This window comes from Wickerhamomyces ciferrii, contig 00123 (assembly GCF_000313485.1).
Source record: "Wickerhamomyces ciferrii WGS project CAIF00000000 data, strain NRRL Y-1031 F-60-10, contig 00123, whole genome shotgun sequence".
In the NCBI taxonomy this organism is placed as follows: domain Eukaryota; kingdom Fungi; phylum Ascomycota; class Saccharomycetes; order Phaffomycetales; family Wickerhamomycetaceae; genus Hansenula; species Hansenula ciferrii.
Window position 1 is genome coordinate 1 of NW_011887617.1, and position 18,872 is coordinate 18,872.

At 31.0% G+C, this 18,872-nt stretch overlaps 10 protein-coding genes across 10 annotated transcripts; 6 read left to right on the forward strand and 4 right to left on the reverse strand.

Moving 5' to 3' along the window:
* Window positions 1-927: 927 nt before the first annotated feature.
* BRR6 (Brr6p) lies at window positions 928-2,628 on the forward strand (the record flags this gene model as incomplete). Its single annotated transcript, XM_011275429.1, has 1 exon — window positions 928-2,628. The coding sequence occupies one exon, from the start codon at window positions 928-930 to the stop codon at window positions 2,626-2,628; it is 1,701 nt and encodes a 566-aa protein (XP_011273731.1).
* Window positions 2,629-3,089: 461 nt separating this feature from the next.
* On the forward strand, window positions 3,090-4,037 carry BN7_3903 (aldo/keto reductase; the record flags this gene model as incomplete). The annotated part of the gene is made up of 1 exon (XM_011275430.1): window positions 3,090-4,037. The coding sequence occupies one exon, from the start codon at window positions 3,090-3,092 to the stop codon at window positions 4,035-4,037; it is 948 nt and encodes a 315-aa protein (XP_011273732.1).
* An 85-nt stretch (window positions 4,038-4,122) lies between these two features.
* Window positions 4,123-5,247, reverse strand: RAI1 (decapping nuclease; the record flags this gene model as incomplete). Its single annotated transcript, XM_011275431.1, has 1 exon — window positions 4,123-5,247. The coding sequence occupies one exon, from the start codon at window positions 5,245-5,247 to the stop codon at window positions 4,123-4,125; it is 1,125 nt and encodes a 374-aa protein (XP_011273733.1).
* A 199-nt stretch (window positions 5,248-5,446) lies between these two features.
* GUS1 (glutamate--tRNA ligase GUS1) lies at window positions 5,447-7,597 on the forward strand (the record flags this gene model as incomplete). Its single annotated transcript, XM_011275432.1, has 1 exon — window positions 5,447-7,597. The coding sequence occupies one exon, from the start codon at window positions 5,447-5,449 to the stop codon at window positions 7,595-7,597; it is 2,151 nt and encodes a 716-aa protein (XP_011273734.1).
* A 287-nt stretch (window positions 7,598-7,884) lies between these two features.
* On the reverse strand, window positions 7,885-9,522 carry RMD8 (Rmd8p; the record flags this gene model as incomplete). The annotated part of the gene is made up of 1 exon (XM_011275433.1): window positions 7,885-9,522. The coding sequence occupies one exon, from the start codon at window positions 9,520-9,522 to the stop codon at window positions 7,885-7,887; it is 1,638 nt and encodes a 545-aa protein (XP_011273735.1).
* A 312-nt stretch (window positions 9,523-9,834) lies between these two features.
* Window positions 9,835-11,536, forward strand: RTF1 (RNA polymerase-associated protein; the record flags this gene model as incomplete). The annotated part of the gene is made up of 2 exons (XM_011275434.1): window positions 9,835-9,946; window positions 10,035-11,536. 2 exons carry the CDS (start codon window positions 9,835-9,837, stop codon window positions 11,534-11,536), a joined length of 1,614 nt encoding a protein of 537 aa, XP_011273736.1.
* Window positions 11,537-11,688: 152 nt separating this feature from the next.
* Window positions 11,689-12,834, forward strand: TAD1 (tRNA-specific adenosine deaminase; the record flags this gene model as incomplete). The annotated part of the gene is made up of 1 exon (XM_011275435.1): window positions 11,689-12,834. One exon carries the CDS (start codon window positions 11,689-11,691, stop codon window positions 12,832-12,834), a length of 1,146 nt encoding a protein of 381 aa, XP_011273737.1.
* Window positions 12,835-12,920: 86 nt separating this feature from the next.
* On the reverse strand, window positions 12,921-13,553 carry ANK1 (ankyrin repeat-containing protein ANK1; the record flags this gene model as incomplete). The annotated part of the gene is made up of 2 exons (XM_011275436.1): window positions 12,921-13,143; window positions 13,207-13,553. The coding sequence occupies 2 exons, from the start codon at window positions 13,551-13,553 to the stop codon at window positions 12,921-12,923; spliced, it is 570 nt and encodes a 189-aa protein (XP_011273738.1).
* A 294-nt stretch (window positions 13,554-13,847) lies between these two features.
* Window positions 13,848-16,778, forward strand: KAP114 (karyopherin KAP114; the record flags this gene model as incomplete). The annotated part of the gene is made up of 1 exon (XM_011275437.1): window positions 13,848-16,778. One exon carries the CDS (start codon window positions 13,848-13,850, stop codon window positions 16,776-16,778), a length of 2,931 nt encoding a protein of 976 aa, XP_011273739.1.
* A 73-nt stretch (window positions 16,779-16,851) lies between these two features.
* THI73 (Thi73p) lies at window positions 16,852-18,339 on the reverse strand (the record flags this gene model as incomplete). Its single annotated transcript, XM_011275438.1, has 1 exon — window positions 16,852-18,339. The coding sequence occupies one exon, from the start codon at window positions 18,337-18,339 to the stop codon at window positions 16,852-16,854; it is 1,488 nt and encodes a 495-aa protein (XP_011273740.1).
* Window positions 18,340-18,872: the final 533 nt, after the last annotated feature.

Genomic DNA, 18,872 nt, shown 5'->3' on the forward strand with positions numbered 1-18,872 from the left:
TGGTTTTTTTTTTTTTTTTAAAGGTTATATTTAATGTATATTATAAATTTAATTTAACTATATTTAAGAGAGATTTTCGGTGTCGTTCAGCTTTGGTATTCTTATAAACCCCACATGGTACTGTTTGCTTAGCGGCTTGCATTTATAAGTTCCTCTTATTGTCCCTTTCTGTCTTCTCTTGTTTTTTATTGTATCATATAATGTTTATATAAAATGTTTTTTGATTTTTATGTTTTTTTAATTATTATGTGTGTATTTTATTTTTTTTTCTTTTATTTTTCTATAATTTAAATGTTGATTATATAAGCTAATTCTTAATTGTAATACCAATTTAGACAGCGAATAACACAATAAGAAGCGGTTTTAGCTCAGTCGGGAGAGCGTTAGACTGAAGATCTAAAGGTCCTGTGTTCAATCCACAGAAATCGCATTCTTTTTTTGCGGCTCCTACCGATTTTTTTTGTTACACGAATACCTTAAACTCTACCGCGTCGACAGCTTCAATTAGATCAAACACTAAAAAGAACCCAGGATAGCCCGTTATTTGTTCAGTGTGTGGTAGATTATGGTAAGCTCTAATTTTAACTCACCATAAGCATTTTATAACCTAATTTGATTCTCTTTGGATTCAATTACTTAATATTTGGATAATCATCGGTGCTGTAATTTACGCATCATCTAGGCCTAAATTTGATACACGACCCAGTCTAATTGACTACACCAGCTCCCCAGTCAGCGTATGTTTCAGCACTGAGATCGCATTGTTTACATTTTCCACAAAACGTCTCAAGACATAACAAAATCATTTTACATGTATAGTTTTGGCGTATTGTAATTTGTAATTCAAAATTTGGCACATTTTCCTAATCAATCAAGTGATTCAAGTGACTTCAAAAAAGGCTTTGAAAGAACATTCTTTTTGCTGCTATGGCTACTCATCAACGTAAACCATCCAAGTCACCAGAAGAGCTTAACGTTATGTTTCAGCAAAATCATGTTTTATCACATTCCAATAAACACAATATCAATACTTTATTAAAAAATGAACAAGATTCAACTAATGAAGCTACAAGCAATGACTCTACATTTGATAGTGACTTTGATTCAAATATTAGTATGATAGGGGTTGATCAAATTGAGAATGATCCTAAAACTCCGTTAAGAAGAGCACAATTTAGACAACAACAAGCTTTAACAGGTGGTAAAAATGAATTCTCACCAGCTTCAAATTTACAATCATTGAATTCATCATCGATAGGGAATTCTCCATCTTTCCAGCAATCAAGTAAAGGTCAACCAAGCTTACTGAAGAAACTGTATAAAAATCCTACAAAGGATAATTTGCCATTTATAGATCCAACTAAATCTTCAACTCCAAATACTAATGGGATTTCAACTTCATCTTCATCATCATCATCATTGGAACTGGCATCTTCCCCTTCAAAACCATTACATCAACAATTTCCAAAACAACCAGCTTCGATACTGAAAAAGAAACAACCAAATTTAAATATTGAATCCACGAAATCTGTGAATCTTGAACAAGAATTATTAAATGAATTAGATGAGCAAAAGGAAACAAGGGAAATAAACCCAACTAAATTAGCTTCAAAAGTTCTTATATCACCTAAAAAAAATGATATTATTCATTCTTATGCTTATTCAGCTTCTAATTCACCTTCAGCTAAAAATATCAAACATGCAAGTCCATTATCTGATACATTAAATGGGAATACCAAATCAAATTTTAAAAGTCCATATTTACGTTCTTCAGGCTCTAACTCAACTAAAAGAAAAACAAGTTTAAATAAAGAACAGGATAATGAATGGCTTGATGATAAAGATCTCGAAGAAGAACAAAATGAAGAAGTAGATAATACAAAGGAAAAGAAGAAAAGATCTAGAAAATCTAAAAAGAAAACTTGGATTTCTTTACTTACAAGTTTCAAATTTAAATCATTAATTGATCCAGAATTACCATATATCCTTTCATTATATCTACAATTAATTTTCAATGTCTTGATAGTATCAATTTTATTATATTTTATTTATTCATTTATCTCAACAGTTAAAGCAGATGTGGAAAATAAAGTTGATTCTTATGCATCAGATATAATTCAAGAAATTGCCCTTTGCTCAAGAGAATACTTGAGAAATAATTGTCAACCAGGTCAAAGAGTTGTTGCTTTAGAAGCTGCATGTTCACAATGGGAAAAATGTATGAATCAAGATCCAACAACAGTTGGACGTGCCAAAATTGGAGCTGAAACTTTTGCAGAAATTATAAATGGATTCATAAAACCAATTAGCTGGAAATCAATGATTTTTTTATTTTTAATTACCGTGGGATCTTTAGTTTTAACAAATGCAGCTTTTGGTACTTATAGAAATTATACACAATATGAAAATCCTTATCCAAATTATCAAAACCAAAATCAAAATCAAAATCAACAACAACAGCAACAATCTGTTAATCAACAATCCTACCAAACACCATTTCAAACACCTTATAGACAATTACAATATGATGGTTCATCAACTAGATTTTATACCCCAAAACCAATGAGCCCTTCATTAATGTTAACAAGACAAAGAAGTCGTAATTCTAGAAAATCATCAAGAAGATGATTAATTAATCACAAAAAAAAATGAACAATTCACTAATATGATGCACAAATTGTATAATTAATTAACTTAAGTTTTGTAATACAATATTTTTCAGTTCTTTATTTTTTCTTTGCAGTAGTTAAAAGGTTATACGGTATACCCCGAATGTGCTCTAGCAGTGATATGTCACCGATGGTATCTGTAATATACACATATGATTATCCAGTTTACAAGATCACGAATCCAATCTCGTAAAGTACTCATCCTAAAGTTTGAATTGCCGTTGTTTAAACTTGTAGATTAACGTTTATGAGTACGTACACAGTTTTTGGCTATCAGGAATACTTCCCTTTTCGGGATTATAAGCGATAGTAACTTCAAGGTATAAAAGATACCAGAAATCCTTTACTTTTGATAAGGATTAAATCCATATACCATATAGCTGATAAACGTACTGATTACGCTTATATTTCACTACCACAATGACACTTTCTGAGATTCCAACATTCACATTACCAAAAACTGGTGATAAAATCCCAAGTTTAGGATTTGGATCTGGTACAGCATGGAAAATCCAAAAAAGGGCAAGACCTGAATCAGAAAAGAATGAACCAGTTGAAGAATTGATCCAGGGTATTTCAAATGCTATATCAGCAGGGTTTAACCATATTGATACTGCAGAAGCATATTCAACCCATTATGAAGTTGGACAAGGGATCAAAAGATCTGGAATTCCAAGATCAGAATTATTTATTACTGATAAATATAGTCCAGGTTCACCAGGTACTAAAAAGACTTCAGGTCCTTATGAAACTTTACAAAACGCTTTAAAGACTTTGGAACTAGATTATGTTGACCTATATTTATTACATACTCCAAGAATATCACCTGAAACTGTTGGAATTACATTAGAAGAAGCTTGGTTACAAGTTGAAAAATTGTATAAAGATGGGTTAGTTAAAAATGTTGGTGTTTCAAATTTCTCTATTGAATATTTGGAAAGAATTAATAAAGTTGCAACGATTATCAAGCCACAAGTTAATCAAATTGAATTTCATGCTTATTTACAAGGTCAAACTCCTAAGATTTTAGAATATGCCAAAGAAAATGATATTTTAATTGAAGCTTATTCTCCATTAGCTCCATTATTTAGAGCTCGTCCAGGTCCATTAGATAACATCTTAGGAGAATTGGAAACTAAGTATGGCAAGAGTGAATCACAAATTTTATTGAGATGGGTTTATCAAAATGGAATTGTTCCATTAACTACATCATCTAAGGTTGAACGTTTACAAAGTGCATTGGAAATCTTTACATTTGAATTAGAACAAGAAGATTTTGATAAAATCACTTCTATTGGTAAAGAAAAAATTGCACGTCATTTTGCTTCTGATTTATATGGTAAATATGACAATGAGCTCTACAACTGATTTCAAAGCTAATCAGAATGATCATTGACATGATGCACACAACTAACTTAATATTCATTAACAATAATATTTAATTAATATATAATTACTCATTTCTCTTTTGTAGTCTCCAATTCTTGAAATCTTCAGTTAACATTGTACTTAGGACATTATCTGAAACATCTGAAGGTAATTCATTCAATGCAAATGATTTATTTTTATTATCATAACTTATTCTGAAGGCTTTTGATTCATCTTTTGGAACATTTTCCACTATCCATTCAACAACAGCACCATACCATTTCAAAGCATCAATACAATTGATTCTCTTTGGGTTTGTATTAACAGGATTATTTTTTATCAATACTGGGATCTCATCAACTTTATATTGTTCCACAGTTCTTAAAATTAAATTATCATCTCTAAAACCATAAATAACTTTACTTATCCCCAATAGGAAACATTGAGCCCAAGTTCTAAATAATTTTTTCTCGAATATAATTGAATGTTTTGGTTCACTTATAACTTTTGAAGTTTTCAATTCAACATAATGAGGTAATGGATTTGAATCTTCAGGTTTATAATCCCAAACACAATCAACTTCACCTCCAATTATGATTCTTTGTTTACCAATCCCAGTTTTAACAATTGAACAATATTGTTCTGCATTACTTACGATCTTCTTATGATTTTTATCAATAGTGGCTCTTGATACTTGGGCCAATGGTTTGGGTAGAGTTGCTATACTTTCAAATTTATAACCTGAATACATTAATCTTGCATGTTCATCAGTTGGTTTAGTTTCACGTGCAGTTTTCAATGCTTTGTCTTCTTGAATAAATAAGTGACCGTCAAAATAGACAACATTGAAATCTAATGGATCATTCAAGTTATACGGTAGTGTTAATAATTTTGTCATTATACCTCTCCAAGTGATAATATGAGCTTTAACTTTAGTCTTGTTTGTTTCTTCATAATTCTTAATAGCACCTAATAATCCATCAAATTCCCCATCTCTTGCTTCATCAAACTTTTTGAATTTTTTGAAACCAGCACCTAAATCAATATTTGTTTCAATATCAGAATCTGGTAGGAAATAATAGCCTAAACTTGAATCATCATTGACGTATTCCCCATCAAAAGTTCTGGAAAAACTCGCAATCTCTTTTGGCTGTTTTAACGCTGTGGTTGCAGCTCTAGAATTCAATGGTAATAACTTTGACGAACTCATTCTCCTTATGGAATTTTGTAACCAATTTATTGAAAACCAGTTTCCAAATGTCTAAAACAATCCATACAAAAAAACATCAACAAGTAATAAAAATTTCAAAAAGTAGTGGCAAAACCGGAAAATCATTTTAACCATCAAAAAAAAGTTCATCGATTTGAAAGAACAACAACTCTTTTATTTCTTCACCAACTCACCAAAGATGTCTTACACTTTGACCGTTGCTGCTAAGGCCCCAGTGGTCGCATACCCAGCATTGATCGCTGCTCAATTCGTCAATGCCCAATCTCAAGACGCCGTCAAGATCGAGTTTGTTGACGAAAAAGCCGTTGACAAGGCCTCTGCCAAATTAACCAAAGGTGATGAAACCGTTGTTGATGGTGAAATCTTAACCAAATTAGCTTCTGCCTTCCCAAAAGCTCTTACCGGTGCTGAAACTGCTCAAGAATGGATCAAATTCGGTGCTGAAGAATTGACCATCAAAGATTTCAAAAAATTAGCTACTTCATTAGAAAAACTAGATAGTCATTTGAACTATCGTTCATTTATTGTTGGTTATAAACCATCATTAGCTGATGTTGCCGTTTGGGGTTCATTAAGATCAAACGGTATGGTTGGTTCAATCATCAAGAATCAAGTTTATATCAATGTTTCCCGTTGGTACACTTTGTTAGAATCTGATAAAAAATTTAGTGGTGTTGCTGAATTATTACAAAAATCTGTTGCTGATTTGAAAAAACAAGCTAAAGTTAAACCAGATGGTAAAAAAGAAGGTCATAAAGCCAACTTTGACATTGATTTACAAGATGCTGTTGATGGTCAAGTTGTTACTCGTTTCCCACCTGAACCATCTGGATATTTACATATTGGACATGCTAAAGCTGCTATCTTGAATCAATATTTCGCACAACAATATCATGGTAAATTAATCATTAGATTCGATGATACTAATCCTTCAAAGGAAAAAACCGAATTCCAAGATTCAATTTTAGAAGATTTAGAATTATTAGGTATTAAAGGTGATAAAATAACTTACTCATCAGACTATTTCGACCACATGTATGATTTAGCTGTTAAATTAATCAAAGAAGGTAAAGCTTATGCTGATGATACTCCATTAGAAAAAATGAGACAAGAAAGAATGGATGGTATTCCATCAGAAAGACGTGAACGTACTGTTGAAGAAAACTTGAAAATCTTCACTGAAGAAATGAAGAATGGTACTGAAGAAGGTTTGAAAAACTGTATCCGTGCTAAAATCTCATTTGATAATCCAAACAAAGCTTTAAGAGATCCAGTTATTTACAGAACTAACTTGACTCCACATCATAGAACTGGTTCAGAATGGAAAATGTATCCAACTTATGATTTCTGTGTTCCAATTGTTGATTCATTAGAAGGTGTTACTCATTCATTACGTACTATTGAATATAGAGATCGTAACCCACAATATGAATGGTTCTTAAAAGCTTTAAACATTAGAAAAGTTCATATTTGGGATTTCGCAAGAGTTAACTTTGTTAGAACCTTATTATCAAAACGTAAATTACAATGGATGGTTGATAAGGGTTTAGTCTCAAACTGGGATGATCCAAGATTCCCAACTGTTAGAGGTGTTAGACGTAGAGGTATGACTGTTGAAGGTTTAAGAAACTTCGTCATTTCTCAAGGTCCTTCTAAAAATATCATTAACTTGGATTGGTCAATTATTTGGGCTGCTAACAAAAAAGTTATTGATCCAATTGCTCCACGTCATACTGCTGTTGTTGAACCTGTTAAAGTTCATATTGTTGATGGTCCATCTAAACCAACTATTGAAAAGAAACCAAAACATAAGAAAAATCCAGAAGTTGGTGAAAAAGATGTCATCTATGCTTCAGATATCTTAATTGATCAAGAAGATGCTGATTCATTAGAAGATGGTGAAGAATTAACTTTAATGGATTGGGGTAATGTTATTGTTACCAAATTAGTTAAAGAAGGTGACCATGTTAAATCTATTGAAGTTAAGTTGAATTTAGATGGTGATTTCCGTAAAACTAAACATAAAGTTACTTGGTTAGCTGATACTGAAGATAAAGTTGAAGTTGATTTAGTTGATTTTGACCATTTAATTACAAAAGATAAATTAGATGAAGGTGATGATTTTGAAAACTTCTTAACTCCAAAAACTGAATTCCATACTGCTGGTGTTGCTGATGTTAATGTTAAATCATTTAAAGTCGGTGATATTATTCAATTTGAAAGAAAAGGTTACTACCGTTTGGATAAACAAGCTGAAAATGGTAAACCAGCTGTTTTCTTCACTATTCCAGATGGTAAAACCGTTAGTAAATATGGTGCTAAGAAATAAGATAGCCTCGTATATATATAAATTAACGTGAATATACTTATTCTGTTATTAACTCACAAATTATAACCTACGTAATAATGAAATATATGATGTAAACATCCAATTAACGCTTAGACATTGATTAAAATCTATGAAAAAATGTGATTAATAAAATCATACCAATAAAATATTATGAAAGGTAAAAAAACCATGGAAAAGAACTGAAAGAAAGATGTAAAGAACAATAAATGCAAACACCTTCATGCAAAAAATTATATTAAATTGGGAAAATCAAAAGACAAATATAATTATGGAAGATCTGGAACATGATGCTTATTACGATTAATAATCATATATCTAACAAAAATTTCAAAAAATGAAACAATAACAGACAAAAAGAAAATTGTTATAATCATATAAGTTATTCTTGTCATATTTTTTTCTGCAACTGAATCTGCAACAATATCAATAAATTCCAAAAACACTTTACAACGATCATTAAGAACTTCAACTCTTTGATCAATTTCTAAATATTCTTTAACAGCATTATATAATGGATGTAAACTTGGTTCAAAAGTCCAGAAAAATTCAGGAGTATCTAAAACATTTGATGAAAGATTAACATCAACTCTTAATTTAAACAATTTACCAGATTTTTTAATTAAATGTTCACGTTTTAAACCTAATTTCCCTGTGAGTGCTAATCTCTTAGGTAATTTAGAGACTGAATATAAAATTGGTGTGATTCTTGATTCGAATCGACATAATTTTGTAGATTGAGCAATTGCATGAGACATTGTCAATTTAATTAAATGATCACCAGATCTTAATGTAATCATATCATTATAAATTCTTGGTCTTTCAGTCTCAGTATCATATTCAAAATGAAATTGTTCTTTTTCAATATCATGTTCATCGATTGGTCTTATAACTAATTGCTTTGTATCTGATTCATTTCTAGCAAATGATATATCACCAAGGATGTTCTTTTCTTGAATCTCTGTGAAATTCCAAAATACCACAACACCATAATTAAATATAAACATTTCAGCATGATGTTTGATCATTTCTTGTTGTTTAGCATTTGCTGCAGCAGTGTCTTCATGCACATTTTCAGCGAAAAATTGAGGTTCACTTGGATCAAAAGGACCATAATTAGCTTCTTCAGTTTCAGGTTTATCAATTTCATAATTATTATTCATATCTTCTGGGGTTTCCACACCACTATAATATTCATAATGATGATCACGTCTTTCAGATGAATCGATTAATCTTTCCATATATGCAACACCACTTGTATTTTTACCAGTTTTATTTGACCTTATTCTGAAACCTTCTCTTCCGGGTAGCAAAGGTAGACAGTATGGACAATAAAGCACTTCATCATATAATCTTGGATATATATCATGTTTATCACTTAAAAATGATGCAGTTTTATCCAAATTAAACCCATCAGAAACTAAATATGCAGTTACTCTTGATAATTTCTTAGCTCTTTTCTCTTTTGACATTTTTTCAGCTTTTGATCTTGAAGCATTTGGAACTTTGAAGGCACTTGGGTCAGAAGAACGTTCATCATCTTCATCTGGGATTAACACCAATTTTTGTGATGTTTTAGAAGTTCTAGAAGGTAATGGTTGGAAAGGTTTTGTATAAAGTCTTCTTCTTTGATCCCGTAATGAGTCCCCCAAAGTTAAAGAGCCAGTGGATAATCTTTCTTCCCTACGACCAGAAGGTACATCACTAGCATCACCTAACAAATTTGAAACTGAAATATCACTGAATTTACCACTATTTCTCTTTTTCAATTTGGTTGACCTGCTTAATGAACTTGAGCCATTGTTGTTATGCGCAGCTCCAGCAAAAGGTGCACTTTTATTATGGGCATTTCTGGAGTCTGTGACCAAGATCGACGGCGATCTTTTGGAAGTGGGCCTGTTTGCCATGTTGTTCTCTCGTATTTGTGGCCATGTAACCAGCAGATGGTCCTTTTAAAAAACGGCGAGCTATCCACGTCTTTTTGTGCTTTTAATGGGTTGTTAAAATGTCATTTCTTGGTGAAGTTTTTAAGAGCCATGTTTATTTGAGATCCGACTTCAGGAAAATTGAAATCCGGGAAAAAAGCTCTCGCGAAAAACAAACTGAATATTTGAAAATAATCAACAACAAAACTTGATTTTAATTTGAATTCAAGAACAGATTGACACTTTGATAGTTGGTTTGATCATAGGCTGATTAGTGTTATAAGCTGTTGAGAAATGTCTGATTTGGAAGAGGATCTTTTGGCGTTGGCCGGTGCAGGCTCTGAGAGCGAAAGCGACAACGAAGCATTGGGTAATAAGAGAGGTAGTTCTCCAGATAAATCACAACGTAAGAAGAAGAAAGTGTGAGTTTAATTGTCTGATATTGTTTTTTGGTGCTGTGATTACTAACATTGTGCTTTTTAGTGTTGATGAAGAGGAAAGTGATTACGACATCGGTGATGCTGATGAAGATGACGTGGATGAGGAAGATGATGATTACGATATAGGTGATATCCCAGATGAAGATGAAGAAGAAGAAGAACCAAGTCCATATCCATTAGAAGGTAAATATAAGAATGAAAAGGATAAAGCCGAATTGGAATCAATGGCTGAAATGGAAAGAGAATCCATTTTATTCGAACGTTCTCAAGAATTACAAAAATACAATGAAAGAAAATTATTAGCTCAAAGAGCAAAACAAAATCAAGCGCAACAACAAAGATCAAGTAGTAGATCTCAAAAAGTTAAAGAATCATCAAGATCTGTTAAATCTTCTAAACTATCAGAATTGAAGAAACAAAGAGAAAAAAAGAGCAGAAGAACAAGAGATGATTATGATGATGAAGACGAAGATGAAGATGAAGAAGAGGATGATTATGATTTAGGTGAACTTGAAGAAGATGATTATGAACCAGAATTTAACAATTTTGGTGGCGAAGAAGTCAAATGGGCTGAAAGCTCTAAACGTAAAATTGCTGAATTAAGTGATATAAATAAAATTAAAACTGGTCATTCAGTTGCAGAAAAATTTTGTTTCTATCCAGGGTTTTCCAGTGTTATTGTTGGTACTTTTGGTAAAATTCGTGTCAATAAACATGAACATCGTATGGTTAGAATTGAAAAAGTTATTCATCATAAACCTTATACTTTAGGATCACAAAAAACTGATCAACAATTTGTTGTTTCACAACCAGGTAAAGATAAGAAAAATTTTAATATGAGTTTCTTCAGTGATGAACCAATTACAGAATCTGAATTTTCTAAATATAATCAATATATAAATGATGCTAATGAAGCTGGTAAAAGAGCTGCATTACCAACATTAAGAGAAATTGAAGAAAAATATCAAGAATTGAAAACTTTTGCCACCAAGAAATTAGAAGGTTCTCAATTCGATGAATTTATTAGAAGAAGAAGTATGTTTAATGATACTTCAGTTGGTGCAAATTATGTTTTGAAAAAATCAGAACTTACACAAAAATTACAAGTTGCTAAAGATAGACATGATACAAATGCTATACGGGATTATAGTGAACGTTTAAGAAAACTGGAAAATCATTTCCAAAAATCAAATAAAAACAAAGTTTCAATTGGTTCAAATTCTGATCAATTTGCAAAAGTTAATGAACGTAATAGAAAAATGAATATGAAATCTGTGAAAGAAGCTGAATTAATAAATACAGAAAAAAGAAGAACAGGTGCTCTGGATAAAACAGATCCTTTCAGAAGATTAAATACAAGATCAAGAGTTTACTATAAAGAAATTCAAAAAGAAGAAAATGAAAAAGCTAAAGCTGATGCATTAGAAACTGCCCAACAAGTTGCAGAAAATCAAGAAAAGGAAAAACAATTATTAAAAGCTGCAAAATATAGAAATTTGGGTGAATTTGATAAATTAGTTTCTGGAATTGATTTTAAATTTGATATCCAAATTTAGGACAGTCTTTTATAATCTGAGCAATTGATGTATAATAAATGTTTGTATTTTAGAACTTTTGTACTTGGCCCTTCATAGTGCAGGTCAACATAAAATTTTCGCGTGTACAATATAACTGAACTTTCGATATAACTCAACATCAACACCAATCAATGGCCGAAAATTATGAACCAATTGCTGATGAAATCGCTTCAGTGGTGATAGGTGCTTTTGAAACCAAAAAATTAAAGGGTAAACCAACTACAAGATCTAATGGTGTAAAAGAATGGACAGTATTAGCTGGTATAGTAGCTATATTCAATTCAAATCCAGATCAATATGATATAGGACTAGTTTCATTAGCAACTGGTGTTAAAGCCATTCCAGAAATGATAATATCCAAGTACTCACAAGGTGGTAGAATATTACATGACTGCCACGCTGAAGTTTTATGTATAAGGTCTTTCAATTGGGTTATTGCTAATGAATGTACCAAAGTTAAAAATGGTGAAGAATCTAAATATATAGAGTACACTGATGATGACACTTTAAGGTTTAAACTTAAAGATGGGATTGAATTTGCATTATATGTATCAGAACTACCATGTGGTGACTCGAGTTTGGAACAATTAATCGAAGAAGATGATGTTAAATGGGACAAACTTACAAAATTACCTGGTGGTGTACTTCGAGGTCGTGAAGATTTTATGACAAAAGGCAAAGTAAGGACAAAACCTGGGAGAAGAGACTCACCACTTTGTATGTCTATGAGTTGCTCAGATAAGATTTCAATGACACAATTCACATCGTTGTTAAATGGTGTTGTTAGCTCTTATTGTGATACAATTGGATTTTTTATTGATCTGATTGTGGTACCGAAGAATAAATTCGATGAAACGGGAATGAATAGAGCTTTCCGTAACAGGTTTGACTCTAATTATGCTAATAATGCTCATATGATACAATGTCTTTCCACAAATGTGGAAGAATATTTATTCGCTAAAGATGATGCTAAAAAATCACCTTCAAATACAAGTCTGATCTACATACCAGATTACGATTTGAATGAATCGATAGTTAATGGTGTGAAGGAAGGCTTTTTCAATAAAAAGACATATATAAGGAAGAATGGGGAAAGTATTGTGTCAAGAGTAAAGTTATTTGAAGCTTCAAGACCTCATTTGAAGATCATTGATGGAAATTATTACGGTTTAAAGAAGCAAAATATCAAATATAACGAACTTAAACAAATCGGTATTGAAGCGTTATGTGGATGGGCAAACACTACAGAAGATGATTTCTCATTGGATTCCATTTGAATCTATCAACTTTTTAACTTTTAAAATTTATGTATATTTCTGAATTCATGAATCTTCGTTTTACCCCTATATTATAAATATTGTAACTAATCACTATCACTTGCAGAACCTTCATCGTCACTTGGTCCATCATCTTCATCTTTCAATGTTAATTTCTCATTCAGATCACGTTGGAAATAATACTCACTGTTTAATTGACCTTCTTGTTCTAAAGCAGCAGCGTATTCTGCTGATTGTAATAATTCTCTTAATTGTGGATTTTCATTATGTATCAATTGCACTGGGGTGAATCCACCTTTATTCTTTATTCTTAAAATAATCAATTGTTAGTATTATATCAAAAAACATATTGTTTCTCTCCAATATACTCACCTTGCATCAGCACCTGCTTCGATCAAAGTTTCAGCAATGAAGGCACCATGTTCAGGTTCAGTTTCACTATAGCGCACAGCCAAATGCAATGGAGTATCACCATCAATGACATTTACTGGGTCAACTTCAGTACCTTCTTGATCCAAGATTGTATCCAAGACTTCAAATGAACCATATTTAGCAGCCAAATGTAAAGGAGTATTTCCTAAAGCATCTTTTGAATGGTTTATTATATCTGATATCTGTTCACCAGCAGCATTGGCCAAAATCTCGTCAAAAAGTTCGGTGTTGTTTCTGCGCGCAACGTCGAGTATTTGTTCTTTGAATGAAGCACCTTCGTCTGACATCTCTTATGTTATTCCTTACTGACTGAGCCTAATTTCTCTGTGGTTCCCCTATCTGATGTCTGATTCCAGGGCCAAATCTGATTACAACTTATCGGATCTTCCACAAGTTTGACATTTTCTATGAAAACCCGCGAATTCTCTTGATTGTTTTGGTTTCAAAACTTTTTTTTTACTTAGCAGTTACGCGTTTAACAAAGAAACAGACTGGTTGATCTAAAGCCTGTTTGATTTGAAAGTTATTCTTAGTGGTCTGTTTGAAGTGGTTCAATTGATTATTTTGGTAAAGCAATAAGAATGGAAAGTGCTATTTTGGACGTGTTACACAGGATCCAACTTCCGGACAATGCTACTCGTAAGCACGCTGAAAATGAATTGGCAGAGATTGTACGTTCCAATCCTTCACAAGCTGCTGTAACATTGATAAAGTTATCAGCTACTTCTAGCTTTAATGTTGCTGCTAGACAAAGTGCATTACTTAATTTGAAAAGAATTGTACCGTTATTCTGGAGTGCAGGTTTTGAATCATTTGTTGGACCTGCTATAAATCAAAATGCTAAATCATTAATTAGAGATACATTGATCAATTTGGTGACATCTGATAAAGATTCAAAGATTAGAAATGGTGCTTCTTATGCAGTAGTACAAATATCTGCAGTTGATTTCCCAGATGAATGGCCTGATTTATTAGACGTGTTATATTCCAAAATGACTTCATTAGATCCAATTGCAGTTCTTGGTGGTTTATCATTACTACAAGAATTATTTGATGATTTAGTTACAGAAGAATTGTTTTTCGAAGGTGGTGTTGGTAATGCTACCATCACAGAATGTATGAACTTATTGACTAATGAACATGCTGGTGATAAGATTAAAACAGCAGCTGCTAATTTATATAAATCATGTCTATTACAATTACAAAGTCCTGCCGTTACAGAGGATCCTAATAAAAAAGCTGCATTAGAACAACATTTTGGACAAATTGTTACACTATTAACTGTCTTATTACAAAATCATATATTGAATATTCATAGTGTAACTTTAAGAACCACATTATATTCAATTGCATACATTTTAAATACTGAATTCCCTCAGAAATTATTCCCAAAAGAAGCTAAATTGGCACTACAACAAGAAACCATAAATGATGTGATATCATCTTCAAAAGTTTATGTTGAACTTGTGGTATTGGAAAATGAAGATAAATATACTGAGAATAATGATCCAGAAATTAATACTTCAATCGCATTAAGTAATTTATTAATAGAACAATTCCAATTCTTAGGATCATTAGGTAAACTTCAAGTTTCAAATAGTCCAGTTGAATATTTTTTAGATTCAGTACTAGCCTCAAGTTTTGTTCCATTAGAATTAGAAGATAATTGGGTTGAAGATTTTAATGAATTTGTTACTGAAGAAACTGGTGTATCACCAACATACCTTGTTAGAAATGCAGTTTATGATTATGTTTCAGAATTGGGGAAAACAGACGCAAATTATATTTATCAATGGTTAGTTAATAAATTATTACAATTTGATAAATCTGATGATTGGAGAAGTAAAGAAGCTTTATTATATGTTTTAGGTGGATTAATGGAAAATGAAAATGATATTAAATCAGAAACTCCATTAGGTGATGTCTTGAATGGTATTGCTTCATTATTACAAGATAATGAAATCTTAGTTAGAGTTCGTGTTTTATTAACAATACCAGATTTTCTTAAAATGTTTGAAAAATCTTTAAATTCATCAGAATTTGGTATAAAATCCATTGTGGAATCATTAAAAATTATTGCTTTAGATCAATCATCAATTTTGAAAACATCATTTTTAATTTCATTATTATCATATAATTCATTCTTAAAATTTGAATCTATACCAATTAAAACTCAAGAGGATTTATATACATTAATTGAGTCATTATTAGAAGAAGCAAGGGACGATACATCACCTTTATTAGCTGAAGTTCTGAAACTTGTTCAAAAAATTCAAAAAACAAATATTAGATCATTAAGAATCCTAATGCAATTAGCACAAAAAGATCCAGGTAATATTCAATTAGTTTTAGATATTGAAGAAGCATTAGAAGATTTATTTGAAGATCTTGACTTAGATACATATGTTAAATTTGTTGGTTCCACTATTGAAGATATTAAAACAGCTATTGGAGCATTGGGACCAGATTATTCTGCATTATTGGTTATGTTATTACAAACATTAAATATTTTCATTTATAGTTGTCCTGAAAATATTCCAAGAGAATTATTCCCAATTTATAATCATATAATAAGTACTGTATTATTAAATACAAATGATGAACAAGTTTTACAAGTTGGAGCCGAGGGTTTTACATCATTAATTAATAAATCAAGTTCAGAATATTTTGAATTAGAAATTGTTTTAAAAATCTTAGAAAAATATTTTAATCCAGAAATTTCTGATAGTGGTGCATTATTTCTTGGTTCATTTGTTGTTGCAGTATTGAAAAGATTTGAAAATCAAATTCAAAATGTATTACCAAATGTTCTTTCAGCTGTAACTAATAGATTAATAACGGCTAAAGAAATAAGTACAATTGAAGATTTATTATCAGTTTTATGTTATATGATTGAAATTGATTTAGAACATACAATGGAATTTTTGCAAAATTTAGAGATTCAAAAAGTTTTCAATATTTGGTTTAATAATTTTCAAACTTTACGTGGTGAAAAAATTGAAGAAAATGTTCATGCTTTAGGGAAATTATTTTCATCACAAGTTGAATTTAATTTTACTGTGGATGGTGATGAATATTTTGATCCAAATTCTGATATTATAATTACAAGATCAATGAAACATAAACAACAATATCAACAAGTATCTGTTCCTTTTAAAATCATTAAACTATTAGTATTTGAATTAGGTACCCAATCATTAACACATGATCAAGAATTAGGTGAATCACATGGACATGATCATGATCATGGTGATCAAGATGATGATGAAGTAGCTGAAGATATTGGAGAAGATGGATGGGAAGATCTTGATGATATTGGAGGAGATTTTGATAAATTAAAATCATATATTGATGATGATGATAGAGGTCATGGAGATTCAAATAATGAATTAAAGGGATATTTAATTCAATTTTTTAAAAATTCTGCATCACAAAATATTCATAATTTTAGAGAAATTTATGAACAATTGACTGAAGAAGAGAAATTAATATTAACAAATAATATCGTTTAATTAAGTTGGTCTATGTTATTAATTAATTAGTATTATATATGAAATCTGTATATAATTTTTTTCTTCTTTTTGATTAAAAAGCATAACGGAAATTTGGATTTTGTAAATCAGTCATATCTAAAAATTCATAATTTTCAGGTAATGAATCTAACTCTTTTGAACTAATTTTATCCTTCTTTTTATTTTCAAATCTTGAAATCAAAGCAACAACTAATACCAAAAATATAGAAACAACCATTGTAACTAATAAAGTGATTTTAGCAGGTATATATCTTGGATAATCCGATTCTCTAAACAATTGAGGACCAATTAAACACCCCACGGCAAATGCAATCATTGTCATACAATTTCTTCCGACTCTTTTGGTATAACCTGCAGTATTTGTATTATTCCAACTATAAATTAATGTAATAACACAAGAACCTGGTGATAATAAATAAATTGAAAGTAGATTTCCGATTTGATCCCTTGAGGAAATCAAGACAATATAACCTATAATTGATGGAATAATCATGGAAATGAAAATCAAAGTACGATGACCATAATATGCACAGATATAAGTACCCATTAATATACAAATTATTGTAGCAGCCCCTGAAGGCATTTGAGCTAATGCAGATATCTTATTATTGAATCCAAAAGTTGCAATAATTTGAACAGAAAAAGTACCTATAGCACCAGTACAAATTTGTGAAATTATAGTTAAAAAAAACATTGGCCAAGTATGTTTATCTTTAAATAATAGTTCTTTAATTTGATTTTTTTTATAAGTTTTATTTTCAATACCTGTTTGATTTGATCTAACATGTTCCACAACAATCATTTTTTCTTCTTCAGTTAAAAACCATGCATTTGTTGGATTATCAGGTAAATAAAACCATGTGAAAATCCCAAAAACAAATGTAAATAATCCAATAACAAGGAAAAACACTTGCCATGATTGTAATGAAGCATTTTCAACATGTTGGAAAGCAAATGAAAGTAATCCACCAATTATTGAACCTGTACCTGCTTGAATTGACCACCAACCCATACGACGTAATTGTTGATTATGATTCCAATACATACCAGAAATTGAAATCAAACAAACTGCAACAGGACCTTCAAAAGCACCTAATAAAGTTCTAACAATCATTAATGAAGCATAAGTATGACAAGCAGCATGACATGAAACGATAATCCCCCAAGCTATAATAGTAAATGATAAAAATTTAGCCAATGGTAATTTTTGTAATAAGTAGGCATTCAGAGGTTCAAATGCAATATAAGAAGCATAAAAAATTGTAGCCAAGTTGGAAAATTCATCACCTTTTAAATTTTTTTTGATACCCATCACGGCAGCATAATTTATAAGACCTTTATCCAAAAATTGTAAGAAATAAATCATACACATTATTGGAATCAAGTATAAATCAATTTTCCACATTAATTTTGAATCCATTTTACGATTTGTTGAGATGATTTCATGATCTAATGATTTTTTGTTTTGGATGAAACGTAGAGCTTCATCATAATCTTTTAGTGTTGAATCTGAAGATGGTACCTTCTCTATTGAAGACATGTTGTGATACTTTGAAGCTCTATGAAATATAGGTGTAATAAACAATAAAGCAGCAGTTGTTATTTATTTTATATCAAGAAAAAAAATTTAGTGACAATCATGTACATCATTATCGTATATGAACCCATTTTACAACGACTGATGTGATTTTTAACTTTATAACAGTTTTATTGTTTAAGTGAAAAAGTTTTAAAACGCAACAATGATCCTGCTAAGTGCATATGATATTGGAAGGGAACTTGGAACTCACCATAGACTCATAAAGATCTGAGTGGGAGAACTGTGGTTTATTTGGGATTGTAAGGGATCAGTTGAGTCTTGTGATGTGTATGGATCTAAATCATGATATTTTGTTCCTGATGAGCAACGGCTGATTTTGTTTATCACAGGTACAATTGTTTCAACGGTTTTATTGTTCTATTCAAAACTTTAACTTTATACTTTAATTGGTGATTTTATGAGGTTTAGGCGGAGGTGGACAGGCTCCGTCTAGGAGTTAGGCAGAAGTCTGCCTAACTCCCTGTCTACAGCTA